Consider the following 16991-nt stretch of genomic DNA (forward strand, 5'->3'; position numbering starts at 1 on the left):
ATCCAAACAAATGAGCTCTACCTCTATGAGTTTTCGCATTTGGGATCCAGGAGGATTATCTCTAGGGAGCAAGAGACTTGTTTTGCTTATCTTTCCCAACCTCCTAGCCCAACTGTTAAGGGCAAGGAGCAAATTTAATTTTTGTTATTTTCTTTCTAGACTTTGCCTATAATTATTATGCACTAGTTTTCATAGTTTTTAGGCTCGCTTTTGAATAAGTGAGCATTGGTTGTCTAATGAGTGGTGCTAGCATACCACGTCCTAAACTTGTCCTTAGTATGGCAAGGGAAGGTATGTATCCGTGCCATTCTGGCTTGAGTATGAATGAAATTGATGTTTGGTTCAAAAAAAAAAAAAAAATTTTGGTTGAAAAATTGCGTAAATAATCTACATATGAATATTTAAACATCTAACAGTTGATTTGCGGAAATATGATTGAAAAGTAAATCTCACAAGAAAATCCTCATGAAGTCCTCATTTTAATTGTTTTTGTTATAATCTCACCATTCTTCTAAAATAATTTGTTGTATAAAAATAAAAAAGAGTATTTGTTGAAGGGTTTGGTTGTACAATAGAATTTGAGGAAATGCATTAAAACCCTCTTTATTTAAATTCACAATCCATTAAGCCCCTCTTTTTTGTTGATGTCACGCTCCGAATTTCAAACACAATAATAAAACAATTACATCAAATATAGAGCACCTGGCATGATGGTTCGGACACCAATACTAATTAGCTGAGAAATTTTTCCTTTAAACAAGGCACCCAACGATGTCCCGAACCCACAATGTAAATATAGACTCGTTCTTTAGAGTCACATATTACATTAAGCAAAGTTTACAAATTAAACTAAAACATCAATTCAATAAGGAACTGCACACACAACACTCATTACACAGCGGAAGACTAATAAGTGCGTATCACAATTAGGTAATAAACCTACCACTGCAACAGCAAGGAAAATCTACGGCTTCAACCATGCTCACCCTAACCTGCAGGATAAACCCCTACACCATGAAATAGTGCACTGGGTTGCAAACACAAACCCGGTAAGCTTTTACAAGCTTGTATGAGTAAACTCAAAAACCAGCAACAGAAACAACATGCTTAAGTCCTCTCAACCTAACAGTCAATAAGCATATTTCACAGCATCAACTATCAATTCCACTTATTTCAATAACATGCATCAACAAGACTACTCATAAAGGAATCTATATGCTCATGTCTCAATTTAGCATTCAAATCCATGATCATAGTCCAAAACAAACCCTTCAAGTAATGCTTGAAATCATATTTGATGCTCAAAGGCGAATTTCCAAATCACGATATCCAAAGTCATGGTAATGCAACTCAAGGAAGCAACTCACCCCAAATGATAAGGAAAACAACTCACACTTTGATTCCTTAACACACAAAATAAAGGAGAACAACTCACGCTTTGATTTCCTTTGAAATTGTAATAAAAGAAAGCAACTCACACCTTGATTTCTGTCAACACGAAATAAAGAAAGCAACTCACACCTTGATTTCTTTCCAATCGTAAATAAAAGAAAACAACTCACACCTTGATTTTTGTCAACACGAAATAAAGAAAGCAACTCACACCTTGATTTCTTTCAAATCGTAAATAAGGAAAACAACTCACTCCTTGATTCCTTAAAACATATACTCATAAGTTAGATATAACCTCGCTCCGTTACCCCATGAGATACACTGGCAGACAGACTAGAGCTCTAACTGAAATTGTAACCACTTGTCTCGCCAAAGACGTGATTACTCGATATACTGCCTAAGGTCACCATCTAACCTTAATTCCTCTGACCTCTCAGTGTCTCAGAATAAAACATTAAAGAAGTCGCACAGGACTCAAAATGTTACACAAATATCAATACTTTTCAAACAATAGAAACCAATCATTTCCCCAACATTTGTTTTCCGAAAAGCCACCACACAAAACAATAAAAGAGCACAATCATGCATATTGTTTTCCTCAATCAACAAAACCACCCATAAATATACATATCATGTAAATACACACACACACACACACACGTAGTCATTCACTCAGGAATGTCTACTAATACCAACTATAGTTTGCAGTTAAATAAATAACTCTCAAAACGATAAAGGTAACTCCGTTCGTAAATGAAAATTGTGAGATTACTCACCTCTGAATCCTGCTGCGTCTTCACACACAAATCGAGAGAAGCATTAATCGCCACAATCCACTCAACACACTTTCCACGAACTTAATCACATCAAGGTCACATCTTAATACCACTTGTGGTACGAAAACATCTAATTTCAAAGCAAGCGATTAAAGTTCGAATCCCCAAATCTAACTACAACCCAAAAGTAACGCCAATCGAGGAGAAACCACATCCGAGACCACCCAAAGTCTCCGGAATACTCCTACGATCGATATGACAAAACCACAAGTCGATCGAACGCTCGAATCCTCACGGATCGAATAATCGAACGGTTTGAAACCGTAAAAATCATAACATATTCATTCGATCTCCAAAAATTATGTATTATAAATCAAAACGCTCATATCGATGAGTAGATGATATATAAAACCAGAAACTGTCCCTTACATGGCCGGAACGCCACCACCGGCCAAACTCAAAATCACAACAATCAAACCATCCAGAAATGTTCATCATGAAGAGTTGAGCAACTTTCATACCTGGAGCTAAGCTTAGATCGGTCTAGATCGTCCTAGATCAAGCTTGCAAGATCGATCAATCTCTGCCGTCTGATCAAGCTCCAAATTCGTTGTGCACCGCTGATTTTCAAACCTTGATCTTTCACTCCACACGCAAAATCGTCCTTCAAGGCGGGTAGGGGGATGATCTAGAGAAGGAAGAGATTCCAGAACTGGGAAGGATCGACTGAGACGTCGCCGGAAAATGGAAAAACCGACAGGGTCGGTCCGCCGCCACTGTTCACGTCTCCGATCTCCTTCTGGGTTGCTCCACCGGTGAAACTGACGTCAAGGGTAAACGGAGGAAGGCCGGGTTCGCCGTCGCGCGTTGCCGGAAAACAGCGATGGGTCCGGGTCGGGTCGGCCGGACTTCGTCGGGTCTGAGGGGAGAGAACAGAGAGAATTTGGGGAAGAAAATGAAAAAAAGGAAAATTTTGAGATTTAATGAAAAATCCCGGAATTTCTCCTATTTATAGAAATTTCCCAAATTTTCAATCGCTCATAACTTTCTCATACGAACTCTAATTTCCGCGTTCCATATGTCCACGAACTCGTATCGACGTGCTCTACGATTTTCGTAAATGAAGTTTTCAAAGTTATGTTTGGCGGATGGTTGAGGTCTAGAGCACCTTTTACACTACTTGACTCCTTATCTACATTGTTAGGTTCCCTATTCGCAGAGCTCGGGACTCTTTGATCCTCAGGTTGTCTTGAGCTTTGCAAAATGAGCTACCTACACCAGCAGGAGAGGTAACTTTAGCAAATAGTTTGGCAAGATCCGCTAAAAGCTCTGCAATATCTACGGAGGTATCACTCGACAAATCCATAATCTCCGCAAGCATGCTTCTAACAACCTAGATGCAGTTAGCGCACACTAAGTTAGATCTAATATCTCTCGTTCCCCTCCCTTCTTAAACTTTTCAAATTTCACACTAAGAACATAACCTTGAACAGAAACCCGTAACCAGAGTGCAATCCAAACCATATTCCAGCACTTACCTCAAATTTAAGACAAAACATAGTCGTAGATCCACTTCACCTGCATTACCAATCCAAACACAGCACCATATCTTTACAAGAAACAACATATTGACCAAAATCAAAGCCCATAAATCATGTAAATATTCAAAAACCAGAAACCACACAGCTCAGGATAATTAATTCAAGTCAGAAATCAAGAAATACATGAATTGAAACATAGAAGAGAAAGTCCTCAGAACGATAAAATCACATGTTTGGCTCGAAGAGGTGAAAGCTTTGAAGATGGGAACGGAGCTTTCTCCGATTACCACAAACATTGGAAGGTTTTATGCTAGTAGGGTTCTCGGAAGTGGTAGATCAAAAGTGAGGATTTGACTGCCCAAGCCCCTTCGTATCATTCTCCGAAACGAATCCGAACCATAGAGTGAAACATCCGAGATCAAGCCACGTGTCCCATTAATAAGCGGTTATTGGAACGGTTTCCAAGGTAAAGTCTTTTCACTTCTGCACGCTTTCCACTTCCCACGCCCGACGAATCAAATGACGCCACATGTTGATTATGGGTATGGCATTCTACCACACGCAAAACCGCCATAAATGAGCAAGATGCGCTCAGCGGTCATTCGCTGGACAACTCAGGTTGTCTGCTGAGCACCAACGCTCTTTCAGAATATGCAAGGGACAAGTTAACAGGCTTTATGCTGCCATTGATCCGGTATGTCAACCCCTAACGCTTGGGCAACTACGTCAGGATCGCTACTTGACGCCCACTGCTTCAGCGCAACTCCCCCTCATCAAACAATATATTTTTCTGACGAGGACTTTTCTTGACAGGGTAGTGGGGGACTCCTCGGTGGGCCCAATGAGGGCCCCATTCGAAAGGATGAAGCGTGTGTCTGGAAAATATACACCGCACTCACAGATACCTTGCTTCAGGGGAAACTTTCCAATCAAGAAAAGCCTCTTACTTAGGGACTTTGGAGACTTGTTAGTGGGTCCACCTGCTGAGCGTTCAAGCTTGTGCTCGTGCTGAAACTCAACTGGACCCCACATGAAAAGGATAGCAACCTCGGAAAGAGTAGCACACGTATGTACACGTAGACAAATGTGATGAAACCAGGTTAAGTCGGTTTGACAGCTAGCCTGGACCCCAGTCATCCTCAGCGCCTATAAAAGGGGACCTCGCCCCCATTCTCGAGGTACTGTTCATTTCACATCCACACATCTCTCAAAGATGGCTTCAGCTTTATTCCCTATTGACTTGAGCGTCGGAGGAGAGAAGTCCGGATAACTCCGGACTTCCTCCTAACAATATTTTCTTTTGTAGCTTCCGACAAACAGAGGCTTTCGTGAACATAGTAGTTGAAGGATTTGCTCACTCAGCAGCTATCAGCGGAATCACTCCTCAACAAATGCCAAATAGAACCACCCTAACCCAAAAGAAGAGAGAGACGCTAAGAAATTCCTGTTTTAGCTTATGAAGAGAAAAACTTGTGTCATTTGGTCATACTTGACCAAATACTCATGATTGCTCGAGAAAAGAACCAAAATGGTTTATAGATCAAAAGTACTTCCATTCTTTCCCTTTGACCTTCACTTGTCTAGCACATGATGGATCTCTTTGTTTCTCTATCAGCTCGTTCTTTTCAATCTTCACTTTGATCTTCGACATATTTTTCTGTGCATCAAACCTGTGGCCTCTCACCCTGGTCTGTCGCAAATGCACCTAAACATTATATGGATAGTCTCTACTCTCTACTCCCCAAAGTTATGTCCCATATACCGTGGTTATATCTGTCATTTCTGTAGGATTGCTCATATTGTATTTTCTACCTGTTTTGAACTTTCATTCGTCAAATTACTTTTAAGTTCTTCTGCAAAGAGTAGGTGGATTTGCATGCCACAAATGATTTGCTGGGTTTTTGGTATCAAAAATACAAATTTCGAACAAGTTAGAATGCTCAAAATACATGGAAAGCTCAAGCATTTCAACACAATTGCATCTAAATTCTTATATGATTTAAGATTGTGATATCAAATTCTTCCCCTGCTTTCCCCTGTACCTTCTGATGGGGGAAAATGGGATATAAGCATGAAAAGAACAGGGGAAGAGAGTTCAATAATTATTATACATACAAAACTGAGCATGAAAAACGAGCTCTCACTGTTACTTGAATTATTGTGTGCAGTCACTTTGTATGTAAAGTCTGAGCTTATGAATGCAACCTGTCAAATGTACGGGGAAACAATTTGGGGAGAATTGAACCTTTTGCCTTCACGACCAAGGTATATATCCAATAACAGGGAATATGAACCAATGCCAACCCAAAATAACTGCAGGAATGAATACAGAGAGTAAAATTAAGAGTTAAATCTCAGATTTCTTTTTTGTTTATCGATAATTGAAGATGATGAAAATTGGCAGATAAATATCAGAGTTGGTGCTGACAACATACCATACAGGCGCCCAAGGTGTATTTAGCTCAAGAAAAGGATATGGCCACCTGAGAGAGACATATACAGAGGGAGAGAATATATATGTTAGTATGATTTACTAGCTAAGATATTATCTCCAGGCCAGCGATACCGGCCATGGTGAATTATGTAACAATAGGTCCTGTGTATTGAATTTTGCAATTTTAGTTCTGTGTTTAACGATTCATCATATTCCTTCTGACTTTCTGAGCTCAGCCTCTATCTATCCTTGTGTGTTTAACAATCTTAGTATCTCTTAATGAAAGCTACCAAAATTGCGGCATTCCAAACAGACGGATCAAAATGGAAATTTTAACACAACCAAAACATAATTTTTCTATAATATTAGGTACTAGAACAAAAAGGAATGCTTACCAGTCAACACCAAGGGCGTGAATGGTCCATTGGAAAGTGATGTAGAGGGAGCCAAAGAGCACAAAGTATACAAACCCTAACGAAGGAAACGGCTGAAACCAAGATGGATTGAGACTATGAGGCAAGATCGAGCATATATTACACATGGTAAATAACTTGGTGTTGAATATACAAGTTCTACAACTCTACAAGTAAGATAGGATTCCAACTTACAAGTCTATTGAGAGCGGTATCCACAATAAGAAAACCGGCATTTACAGCATGCATAGCTCCTATCAACTGCCAACAACAGATATCACAGCAAGTTAAGAGGATTCGTTTTGACTATTAATAACTTAATGTGCTTGAAAATCTGACTGGAAAGACTCACCAGGGTCATTTCAAATTCCATACTTGTTAGAAATGGAAGTATGAGACACCAAAAAACTATATCTGTAAGCATAGAAGCACCTGCACTTGTCTGTTTAGTTTCAAAAAACATGTTCATTAGCTGAAAGCTTTCAGTTACCTGACCACCCATCAAAATATTCAAAACAGAAGCTGCACATATATATAATGGTGATTTAAGCGACTACTAAGTACCCCATTAGAACCAAGCCTAGAACAGCTACAAAGTATGAAACTTAATCTTTTGTTATTGATCATTCATACCAAGGATTGTAAAACTCAGAACCCATCACTCCATTAGCAAAAAGATGAGAAATTAAGGGACTAACCTGATACATAATCTGCATTAGATTTCCAAAGAATCCTGCTTTTTGTTGGCTTTTTGACTTGGGTTTGCCCTTCAATTCATTCCTTGCAACAAAACATCCATGAGCAGATATAATCGTCCCCAGCTACACACACAAATCAAAATCATAAGATTAACAGCTTCCTAATTTGAAATGAGAACAGCTGTTAGCTAATTCAGTCAGTAAAATTGTTGATAGAAAAGGTTAAATTGAGCTTATCATACCCCAAAATAGAGAGTAACGAGTATAAAAGTCCACCTGCAGGCCAAATTGTACCAAAAGAACACAAAATTTACTTAATGAAGTGTGAAATTACAAAATCTGACAATCTCAAGTTCTCAATAAACACTGAGGAACTTACTGGGTGTAGAAAACGAGTGTGAACATTGGGAATATGGCGAAAAAGTCGTAGAGCATTTTGGCCAAGCAAAGGAAAGCGAAAGCTCTGTAGAACAGAAGCCAAATAGGATCCACTGATTTCCAACATGTACTCCACAAGTCAACAGAATTCAAAGGTTCTTGCTTTGAATTCTTGACATATTTGAGAGCTATAATAGAAGGACCTGTGATAATCAAAGCACAAAGTCCCACTTGCCATTGAAGCCAGTAGCCAAAGCCTTGAGCAGACATTTCTGAATGAAGTGCAAGAGATAAGACAAACCCAGAAAAATCTCAGAGGCCCAAAAATGGCGGAGAATCTGAAGTAACCCTCTCTGAGTGAGTGAAGATGAGAAACGTTAAAATACAGGACTGTGGATAGGTAGGTGAAATGGAAGACAAGAGAAGGTAGACAGAAACTAGTAATAGAATATAACCAATAATTACGCATGTGGAGGAGGCAGAGGTTGAAAAGTCTAGGAAGGCCTGCTGGTTTGCTGCTCACTCTCTTCATACTTGACTGCTTACCTCATGGACCTCGAGCCTCCATATTTAATTTTTGTTCCGAGTTCAGACACACTTGTCATAATTGAAGTCGTAACTGGCTTGTACTTTACTACAGAAATACAAAACAAAGGCGTATGTAATTTATTACTTTTTGTTTACATGAAGTCGCTAACTAATTTTTTTCTTTTTGTTAGAATGAAATTTGGAACACATTTAAATTTATGAGAGAAGAATAGTACACTTCATTTTGAGAGTTAGTTTACAAAAAAAATTATTTGATGCAATCTTTGACCCAAGAAGCCCCCCTCTCTCTTATTACTAAAATCACCACCGTGGACAATACCACTACAATATACCAGCAACAACATTAACTTCATACGTTCAGCTGGGCCATGAGATTTCTGATGTCAGCAACAATCATATCATTGACGGGTTTTTTAATTTTTTAATTTTTTTTTTAAAAGGTTTGGAACCCAGCCTAACTGGAAGGCTCAGCCCCACACTCGTTATTTATAATATTAAATAAGTTTTGTTGCATCGAGGGTGACGTAATACCTGAATTCCGAGCAAGCATAGTTGTGTTACAATTATCCTCATAGAGAACATCCTGTATAAAAGTAGGAGCCACATCTAAACAAAGATCCGCAACATGATCTAAACTAGCAAAGTGAGCAAATCTATTCGCTACACTATTTGCTTCACGAAAAATGTGTCGAATTCCAATCCAATCAAAACTTAGCATGTAAATTCTACAATCATCTGAAATTCGACTAACCTCATGCTAATTAAGATGGCTACGTTTTATTACTAAATTCACCTCATGCTAATTAATAGGAGAGGATAATAAGTAATAAGAAGCAAAATCCACACACTTGTTTTAACTTTTAAGCATCAAGAGGTCATTGCTAATTAAAGATAGAGAGATATCATATTGTTCTTGCTTAGCAACTGCTCCCATTAAGAGATCCTCGATCACAAAAGAAAACACCAATGTTACAAACATAGTATTGGTTCAAAGAAAAAGTTGTCAAGCCAAAATAATTGTGACTTGAACATTTTCCTTTTTGAATAATATTAGGTGAACAACTTTTTTGGGTACCACATGCATCCCACCTTATGTGGCAGTTGATGTGGCACAGCCACGTCATTTTATGAAATTTTGTGATAGGTTAGACTTTTTGCCACATCAACTACCACATAAGATGAGATGCAGGTGGTACCCCAAAATGTATGTGGTTCACCCAACATTACTCTTCCTTTTTGTATCACTGTATATTTCCCTTATATTCGGTAACTATTTTTGAGTCTTCCCATCTTTGCAACTGCAAGTCCCACAAAAGGAGCATGTTCATCTTTTGTTATTTACTTCTGTTTAGAGGGGAGAACTTCTAATGAGGACTTTCTAATCAATGGTTTGGAGGCCTACTTTTCGATTACATTACCGCAAACTAACCATTAGATGTTTATATATGCATGAGTAGGGGAAATGTTACCACATGAGTCCTCAAGTGGTAAAATGAGTCATCAAAGTGGTAAAAATAGTTGATGTATGAGAAATATTAACATACCATAGCCTTACCCACATGGGTAGATCACTTTTAAAATTTTTCTTCCAAATTGGTAATAGTTAAGGTACTGAACTAGATCAAATCAATGGACGAATCAAATATGTCAAACCTGAACCGTTCATGTTCGTAAATGATAAATCGCAATTACAAATGCCTTAATGATTTTCAATTTAATTGGTTCTACACATGAAGATCTAAACATATAACGGTTGATTTACATAAATGTGATCAAAAAGTGGGTCTCATAAGAAAGTCCTTATGAAGTCCTCATTTTAGTGATCCTCATTAGAAGTTCTCCCCTGTTTAGAGAATCACCTTCATTTACAGGTCTGTTTCTATCATAGTGAATATTTCTATGCAGAGTTCATGAATCACAAACAGAAGAAATTCATCAGCAGTTGCCATGGCACAATGCCCCCCTCAATCATAATTCTTTATTGGGAAAAATTATATTTAGTCCCTGAAGTATGGATTCGTCCTCGTTTTAGTCCCTGTCTTTCTAATTTAATCACAAATGTCCTTGAACTCACAATTTTCAGTCCAAGTGGTCCATTCCCTCCATTTCTTCTGGTTGCTCGATGACGTGTCAATTATGTACTTGCCAGCTCAGCGCCACATAAGACACGAATTGTGTAAAGTGACGAGAATGCCCCTGCTTCAGTTTCCTCCAAAATAGTTAGTTTTTGGTAGTCATCACAAACACGAAATCAAAACACCAAGCTTCAATTGAAACATCGAAATTAGAGCATACCCATTTGCCTTATTTGCCCAGATTTTTTGAAAGTGGATGCCCAGACAAGCTTGTGATGAATCACCGAGAGGAGGTGATGAGTTGTTGCCGGGATGTCGGCCGGAGATGTGATGGTTGAGGCTGACCCGACGAAGGTGATGGTGATGGTGATGGTGGTGAGCCATGGAGGCAACCGGAGTTCGTCGACCGTCAAAGAGAAAAACCAAAACCCAAACCCAGAGTGCCTCTCGTTTCATCTCTCTCCCATCCGTGATCACAAACCCATAAACACCTCAACACAAACACCAAGCTAAACCACACCATTGCCACAAACCCACTCATCAGCAAAACCCACAAACCCTTATTCTTATCCACACCTTTACTCTTTCCCGACGCCAAAGTCGGCAACTTCTCCTCGTCGTCGGCTCTCCAACAACTCGCCAAAAACATCGACATAAGCGATATCCCATCTCCCAAAGCATGATGGATTTGGAAAATCCCAACGTTGTGAGCAATCAGGAGATGAAACTCCCACATGGGTTTGTTGGTAGAGAGCCCCAAGCCGGTGGAGAGGTTGGCCAGGTAGTCGTTGATGGCGGTCTCATTGTTAATGCCGGAGGAGACGGGGTCGTGAAGGACGATGATGTGGCGGTTGAGGGTCGATTTAGGTGGTTTTGTGCCAGCGTTCTTGGCTGTGGGAGTCACGCACCTTGAGGCTAGAGAATCTTGGGTGGGTGAGCATGAGGGAGGATTTGACCTGGGATTTGATGGAGTCGATGTCTATTGGGTTTTTGAAGCCGATGACGCAGTGGATTATTTGGTTTGGGGCTGCAGGAAGAGACGGTCGGCCGGGGTCACAGGTTAGTCGGAGTCGGTTGTTGCTGCTGTCGCAGACAAACCCATACTGGATTCTCTATTAGCAGCGACGAGCACGGGGATGTGCGCGTTAGAGGCAGAGGACTTAGGTGGCTGGTTTGACTCACCGAAGGTCGCATGGGCTACTTCCGGGCATCGCCGGACGACGAAGAAGATGCCGGTGGATCTTCAAAGGCCGCTGAGCACGATGGTGGTGGAGGTGAGGCACGATGGTGCCTAGATATCCACTGGTGGAGGAGAGAGAGAAACCTAGATCTATTTTCTCTCTCCTCGAGTTCTCTCACACTAGGTCTAAACTCTAAAACTACCAAAACTGAAGCAGGGGCATTCTCGTCACTATACACAATCCGTGTCTTACGTGGTGCTGAGCTGGCAAGTACATAACTGACACATCATCGAGCAACCAGAGGAAATAGAGGGAATGGACTGAAAATTGAACTCTACATAACTGACACATCATCGAGCAACTAGAGGAAATGGAGGGAATGGACTGAAAATTGAACTCTACATAACTGACACATCATCGAGCAACCAGAGGAAATGGAGGGAATGGACTGAAAATTGTGAGTTCAGGGACATTTTGAATTAAATTAGAAAGACAGGGACTGAAACGAGGACGAAACCATACTTCAGGGACTAAACATTATTTTACCATTCTTTATTTAAATCTATACAACAATACTGACCCTGTAAGTATACATTGAAATTTCAAAATTGCCCTTCCTCCGCTCTCTTATTGGTTTACCGCACCACACGTGGCACAACGGCCCTACTGAAGAACTGCTCCACAAAATGTGGAGAAATAGAGAAACATATGAATATGTATTTGCTTATAGAACACATGCCTATGTCCTTGCATATAGGTCAAGTGTCCATTAATTCGTCGGAAACCATGTGAGGAAGGAAAGAAAGCATGGTTAAGAACTAGAGATCTATAAACAAGTACAAAGTTCTTATAGGCCTATGTATTTGGAATCTCACTGGTTTGATAAGATTCCAAACCTCTGACAAGAAGCAGAAGAAAACAACTAAGATTATAAAACAGGATATACAAAACCAATTCTGAAATTCGGATATAATTTTGAATAATTTAAACAAAACTATCTATGGGATGTAGCTTCAGTGTGACACAAAAGCTATGGCACAGGTCCAACAAACGTATTGTAGAATACTGAATCACAAATTTCCAGAGGGGATGGCTCGGTGCATTGCCTTCTTTATATAGACAAGAAAACAATCAGAATCAAAACCACTCCCAATTGTATGAAGTTCTTGGTGCAAGAATAAAACCTAAACTAGTATGGCCTCACGAAAGCATGAGGAAACAATTTGGGGAAAATTGAATACTTGGCTTTCATAATCAGCGCAAAAATCCCATAACAAGGGATGTGCATCAAGGCCATAATAAAATACCTGTGAAAGAAAAAACAACATTAGATTAATTATGCTGATAAGTACTTGTAGTAAAGGCACGAGAGAGGATAGCTAGTATACCATAATGTAGCCCATGGTGTATCAAGCTCGAGGAACGGATATGGCCACCTGGAACATACTCAAAGTAATGTTACTAGCTCTATAATGACAGGTTCATAATCATTGTTTTCTCATCAGTTAAGTTTGTGACAGAGAAAAGGTTTCAGTATTATGCATACCATGGGAAACCGAAGGCATGAATGACCCATTGGAAGATGACGTAGAGGCAGCTCCAAAGAACAAAATATGAAAGACGGAACCAAGGAAATGGCTGTAAGACAAGATGGAAATGACATCAGTAACATATGGAGAAAGACATGGTATACAAAAACCAGGTGTATAAGAGTTTCCAAGCTGCCAGATTGAAAACTTACAAGGCTATTAAGACTGGTGTCCAGAAGAATAAAAAACGCGTTCAAAGTATGCATGCAACCCATCAACTGCCAGACTCATATACAAGTTAGTCATTGATAAATCTATTGAGGTGTGATGGGAAAAATGGAATAAATAGCAGAAGCATTGTATGTTAAAAATGATAATGGATAATAATTACAGTTAATGGATGTACTATGAGAATTGGATATATTAAAAAAGTAGAGTCACACCATATTTAGGCCGAGGTGAGAAGTTGATAAAAATGGGACGATGACACACCAAAAGACAATGTCCGTGAGCACAACTGCTCCTGCACAAGTCTATTACCAAGACATATCAGCTTCTTAGCGTACTGAATATCTCAAACACAAGGCACCCATGAAAATTTCACTGGAACTATAAACTTCTAGTAACCTCCGATGAGATGATAACTAGTTAATTTATGTACAGAAATATACGTTTATTGGAATAGGCTACAGAGTACAAAATGGCTTCTTGATTAACTAACCTGGAATGCAATTTGCATGAGATATCCCCAAAATCCTGCTCTGAGTTGAATCTCCTCCTGAGCATAGCGGCTTTGCAATTTGATGGTTCCGCTATTTCCATTTTTCCTATAAGTATTAACACTTGCATTATTCTCTTCCAAATCTATTCTTGTCCCATTTGCAGAGAAGGGTTTGTTTGAGGACAACCACCATCCATAACCAGACACTATGGTCCCCAACTATACAGAGAAATTAGCGATGGGTCAGGTACTGGTTTGAAATAAGTAGGGCTTTTCTATTTTATGTTTGAGAATCAAAACCAAGGTTAAGCACTGTTCATAGATACAAAACAAATGTATCTCTTGGTAGAACTCTGCAGACAATAGGTTATAAGAACTAGAGAGATTTTGTGGTACAGCAGCTAACAGGTAAAAAGTCAATAATGAGATGAGATGTTGTATAGTCTGACATACCGCAAAATACAGCATAACCAATGTGAAAGTCCACCTGCAGATTAACAACATCAAAAATAATAAAGGAGATTACTAACAGAACACCAACACATATGGTCAAATATCATCAACAAATGAAAGTCAGTTAGATTTGAAGGATTGAAATCTAAGGAGAAAACATGTACTGAGAATGAATATGGTTTGAAAGTTTAAATTAAATGAGAAAAGTCAAGAACATGATGAATAATACTAACGATTGTTAAGAACTTTGACAGTGTGTAGGTTCTTCAATGTTTATTATTAACCAGTTTATGACCAATTGATCAACTTGTTTGTCTTTTCAGGAGCATTTTGATATAATTTGTAACCAGTTCTATCATGTTTTTATGCAGACAAAACGTATCTTAATCAAACAGCTGCAGAGTCATGTGCCTTAAGCACATGAGGTGCGGAATGTTGGGTGAGCTTGAAGTATCATCCTCTCACACAATTGCCTTACCAAATTGATCAAAGGTCATACCCTTTTCATCAAAACTGCTATTACTATCATATCCTTAAGCTAGGATTACTGTGGATGAGTCATTAATCTACTTTCCTAATGGGGGTATGTGCAAAAAGTAATGAAGCAAAACCATTGTCAACAAACACAGAATTAGGAACACAAACTCAAACTCGTTGACCGAGAGCAACATATCTAGTCATCATATATCAAACTATAGATGCTGGGCATAAACGAAATCAATCTTACTCGGTGTAGTAAATGAAAATGGAAGCATCCCAGGCCAAAATATCCCAAGCCAAGAAGCCGGCCAAGACCAGAAACGACACAAACCGAATGGCCAAGAGCCAACCAGGGTGAAGCCCTTTCCAGCAACTAGTCCAGAGCTGCGAAGTACTAACATGTCCCTTGGGCAATGCACTCACGAACACCTCGCCATCGGGTCGGGTCACCAGAAGGCTCTCATACGCGGTGCTGTCTTCGACTCTCTCCGAAGCTCCTTCCTTCCTCCAGATGACCCACAAAGCCCAAACCAGGGAGAAGCCAACAATGCCGAAGCAGACGAAGTCGTACCAGTAAACCACGAGTGCCATGGTTGGAGGGGTCTCTGGGTTTGTTGGTCCGGAAATGAAGACCCAGAATTGGGAAAAATGGGGTTGAGAAGGGTCATTGTAGGGTGTAATTGCTCTTCAGGGAAGGTGTTTCGGTTGATAGTTTGATGGGGAGGACTGGTAGTTTTGACCGTCCGGTCTGAGTGAACGGGGAGTTCTAGTGATGGTCTTATTGGCACGTTGTACGCTTTTAGGTGATTGGTCGGTGATAAAGTATGCTAGAGAATAAAGATGGAGACGTGGACGGGGTAGTAATAATTCCAAAACGTCGGGCATTCTGAGTTTGCTACTTTACTAAATTGTATGCACTAGGCCACAAGCATATGTGTCTTATTTGTTTGACCCTTCTATTTTGCTATTCAGAATTTTCTTTTCTCGAATTCGAGTCACGTTCGACCCATTTTAAGCTGACATATTCACACTTCATACCATTTTTGGACCGGTCTATTTATTATCGTGATCGGACTCGTACCGGCCTATTTACTTGAACGTTAAGCCTGACCCTGCTCATGGATGTCCATCAATTAATGATGTGGTGTAGGACGCGCTTATTGTTGTCTCATTCAAAACTTTGCTAGGTAACAAAAATTCAGTTGAAATAAAAATAACCTTGATCGAAGGAGAAAAAAAGTGCAACGCGCCTATGTCTTAGGTCGTATAATTTTGAATGCTCCTCCTGATAGTTGTCAGTTTGAATCATATATGTAATAAAATACGTGTACCATTTATAGTGGATATGGGAGAGTCAGAGTTGAAATACCCCCTATATGGATAATCCACATTCCAGTTGACCGACTAATTTGAATTGTTTTGTTATGAAGCAAAGATATCCGCCCAAAACAAACTAATGTCGAGAGTTTACTGAAACTATTGAATTCAAAATATGGTAAAGTAGCTCCTGGTTGTGTCGAACACATAAGTGAGACCATGTGTGCTTTGCATAAAGGGGACCATCATAAATTTCCATTATTGCAAAGATTATGATAATACCAACAAAACTATGATATTCTCAATAAATCTTACCTCACATCATAAGAATAGAACCAATTTCATATGCTCAAATTATAGATAAAGATATTAGCTAAAGAATAACAATATAAAGGAACAACAATGGACACATTTACCTTTATACAATATTCCGAGCATTGAAATTTTAGTATGGCATACTTAATAACCATAAATATCATTTTTTACAATTGAATAATTTCACATAGGCTCAATAAGAGCTTCTTATTTAATTCATAATTTCATGAAAGTTAGAATAAATTGCAACATTATGAACATGATTCGAATTCGATTTCTTAGTCTTGTCATAGTACTTATTGAGGCAATAAGTCATTCTGACTATAATAGAATGAATATATATGAGCTTCAGACTCTTTGATTCAATGAGCGAGTATAAGCATGAAGTTCTTTCATTCTGTCTCCATCCTCGTTCGATCTATGGCCTGAAGTGGAGGTTTTGGCTAACAAAGGTGATGGGAACTGTGGTGGTTGCGTGCGGTGGCTAGACCTGGTGCATGTCACTGATATCGCTTGGGCTTGGTCCCTGTCCTCCATTCTGTCTTTTGGTGAAGGCGACGTCACCAAATGGCGACCGGATGCCATGTTTTTTGATACTGCAGAGAGCGAAGGTGATGGGAGAGAAAGAAGAGGGAAGCGGTCGAAAGATAGAGAGAGGGTGTAAGGTTTCTAGGGTTTCCCATGTTATTAACTCCTTATTTATAGTATGCGCGAAATGATGAATTTGCCCTTGCGGCAA

The 16991-nt window shown here is 39.5% G+C and overlaps 2 protein-coding genes across 2 annotated transcripts; both read right to left on the reverse strand.

The window, feature by feature from the left end:
• Positions 1–5655: 5655 nt before the first annotated feature.
• Positions 5656–8160, reverse strand: LOC133721253 (uncharacterized). Its single transcript, XM_062147819.1, has 8 exons — positions 7634–8160; positions 7497–7530; positions 7255–7377; positions 6909–6998; positions 6752–6817; positions 6539–6630; positions 6145–6192; positions 5656–6022 (listed from the first exon to the last, which is right to left on the reverse strand). The coding sequence occupies exons 1-8, from the start codon at positions 7900–7902 to the stop codon at positions 5902–5904; spliced, it is 843 nt and encodes a 280-aa protein (XP_062003803.1). The 5' UTR covers positions 7903–8160; the 3' UTR covers positions 5656–5901.
• Positions 8161–12380: 4220 nt separating this feature from the next.
• Positions 12381–15295, reverse strand: LOC133721236 (uncharacterized). The gene is made up of 8 exons (XM_062147792.1): positions 14868–15295; positions 14141–14174; positions 13688–13906; positions 13410–13499; positions 13179–13244; positions 12984–13075; positions 12826–12873; positions 12381–12744 (listed from the first exon to the last, which is right to left on the reverse strand). The coding sequence occupies exons 1-8, from the start codon at positions 15209–15211 to the stop codon at positions 12627–12629; spliced, it is 1011 nt and encodes a 336-aa protein (XP_062003776.1). The 5' UTR covers positions 15212–15295; the 3' UTR covers positions 12381–12626.
• Positions 15296–16991: the final 1696 nt, after the last annotated feature.

Source organism: Rosa rugosa, chromosome 7, assembly GCF_958449725.1.
Source record: "Rosa rugosa chromosome 7, drRosRugo1.1, whole genome shotgun sequence".
Lineage (NCBI taxonomy): Eukaryota > Viridiplantae > Streptophyta > Magnoliopsida > Rosales > Rosaceae > Rosa > Rosa rugosa.

Coding starts and splice junctions, on each gene's coding strand:
- LOC133721253 (XM_062147819.1), bottom strand. CDS start 7,902: ATGTCTGCTCAAGGCTTTGGCTACTGGCTTCAATGGCAAGTGGGACTT. Junction 6,818..6,908: donor TGGAATTTGAAATGACCCTG/GTGAGTCTTTCC, acceptor TGTTGTTGGCAG/TTGATAGGAGCTATGCATGC. Junction 6,631..6,751: donor ATACCGCTCTCAATAGACTT/GTAAGTTGGAAT, acceptor TCTTGGTTTCAG/CCGTTTCCTTCGTTAGGGTT.
- LOC133721236 (XM_062147792.1), bottom strand. CDS start 15,211: ATGGCACTCGTGGTTTACTGGTACGACTTCGTCTGCTTCGGCATTGTT. Junction 13,907..14,140: donor TGGTTATGCTGTATTTTGCG/GTATGTCAGACT, acceptor TTCTCTGTATAG/TTGGGGACCATAGTGTCTGG. Junction 12,745..12,825: donor ACACCATGGGCTACATTATG/GTATACTAGCTA, acceptor TTTCTTTCACAG/GTATTTTATTATGGCCTTGA.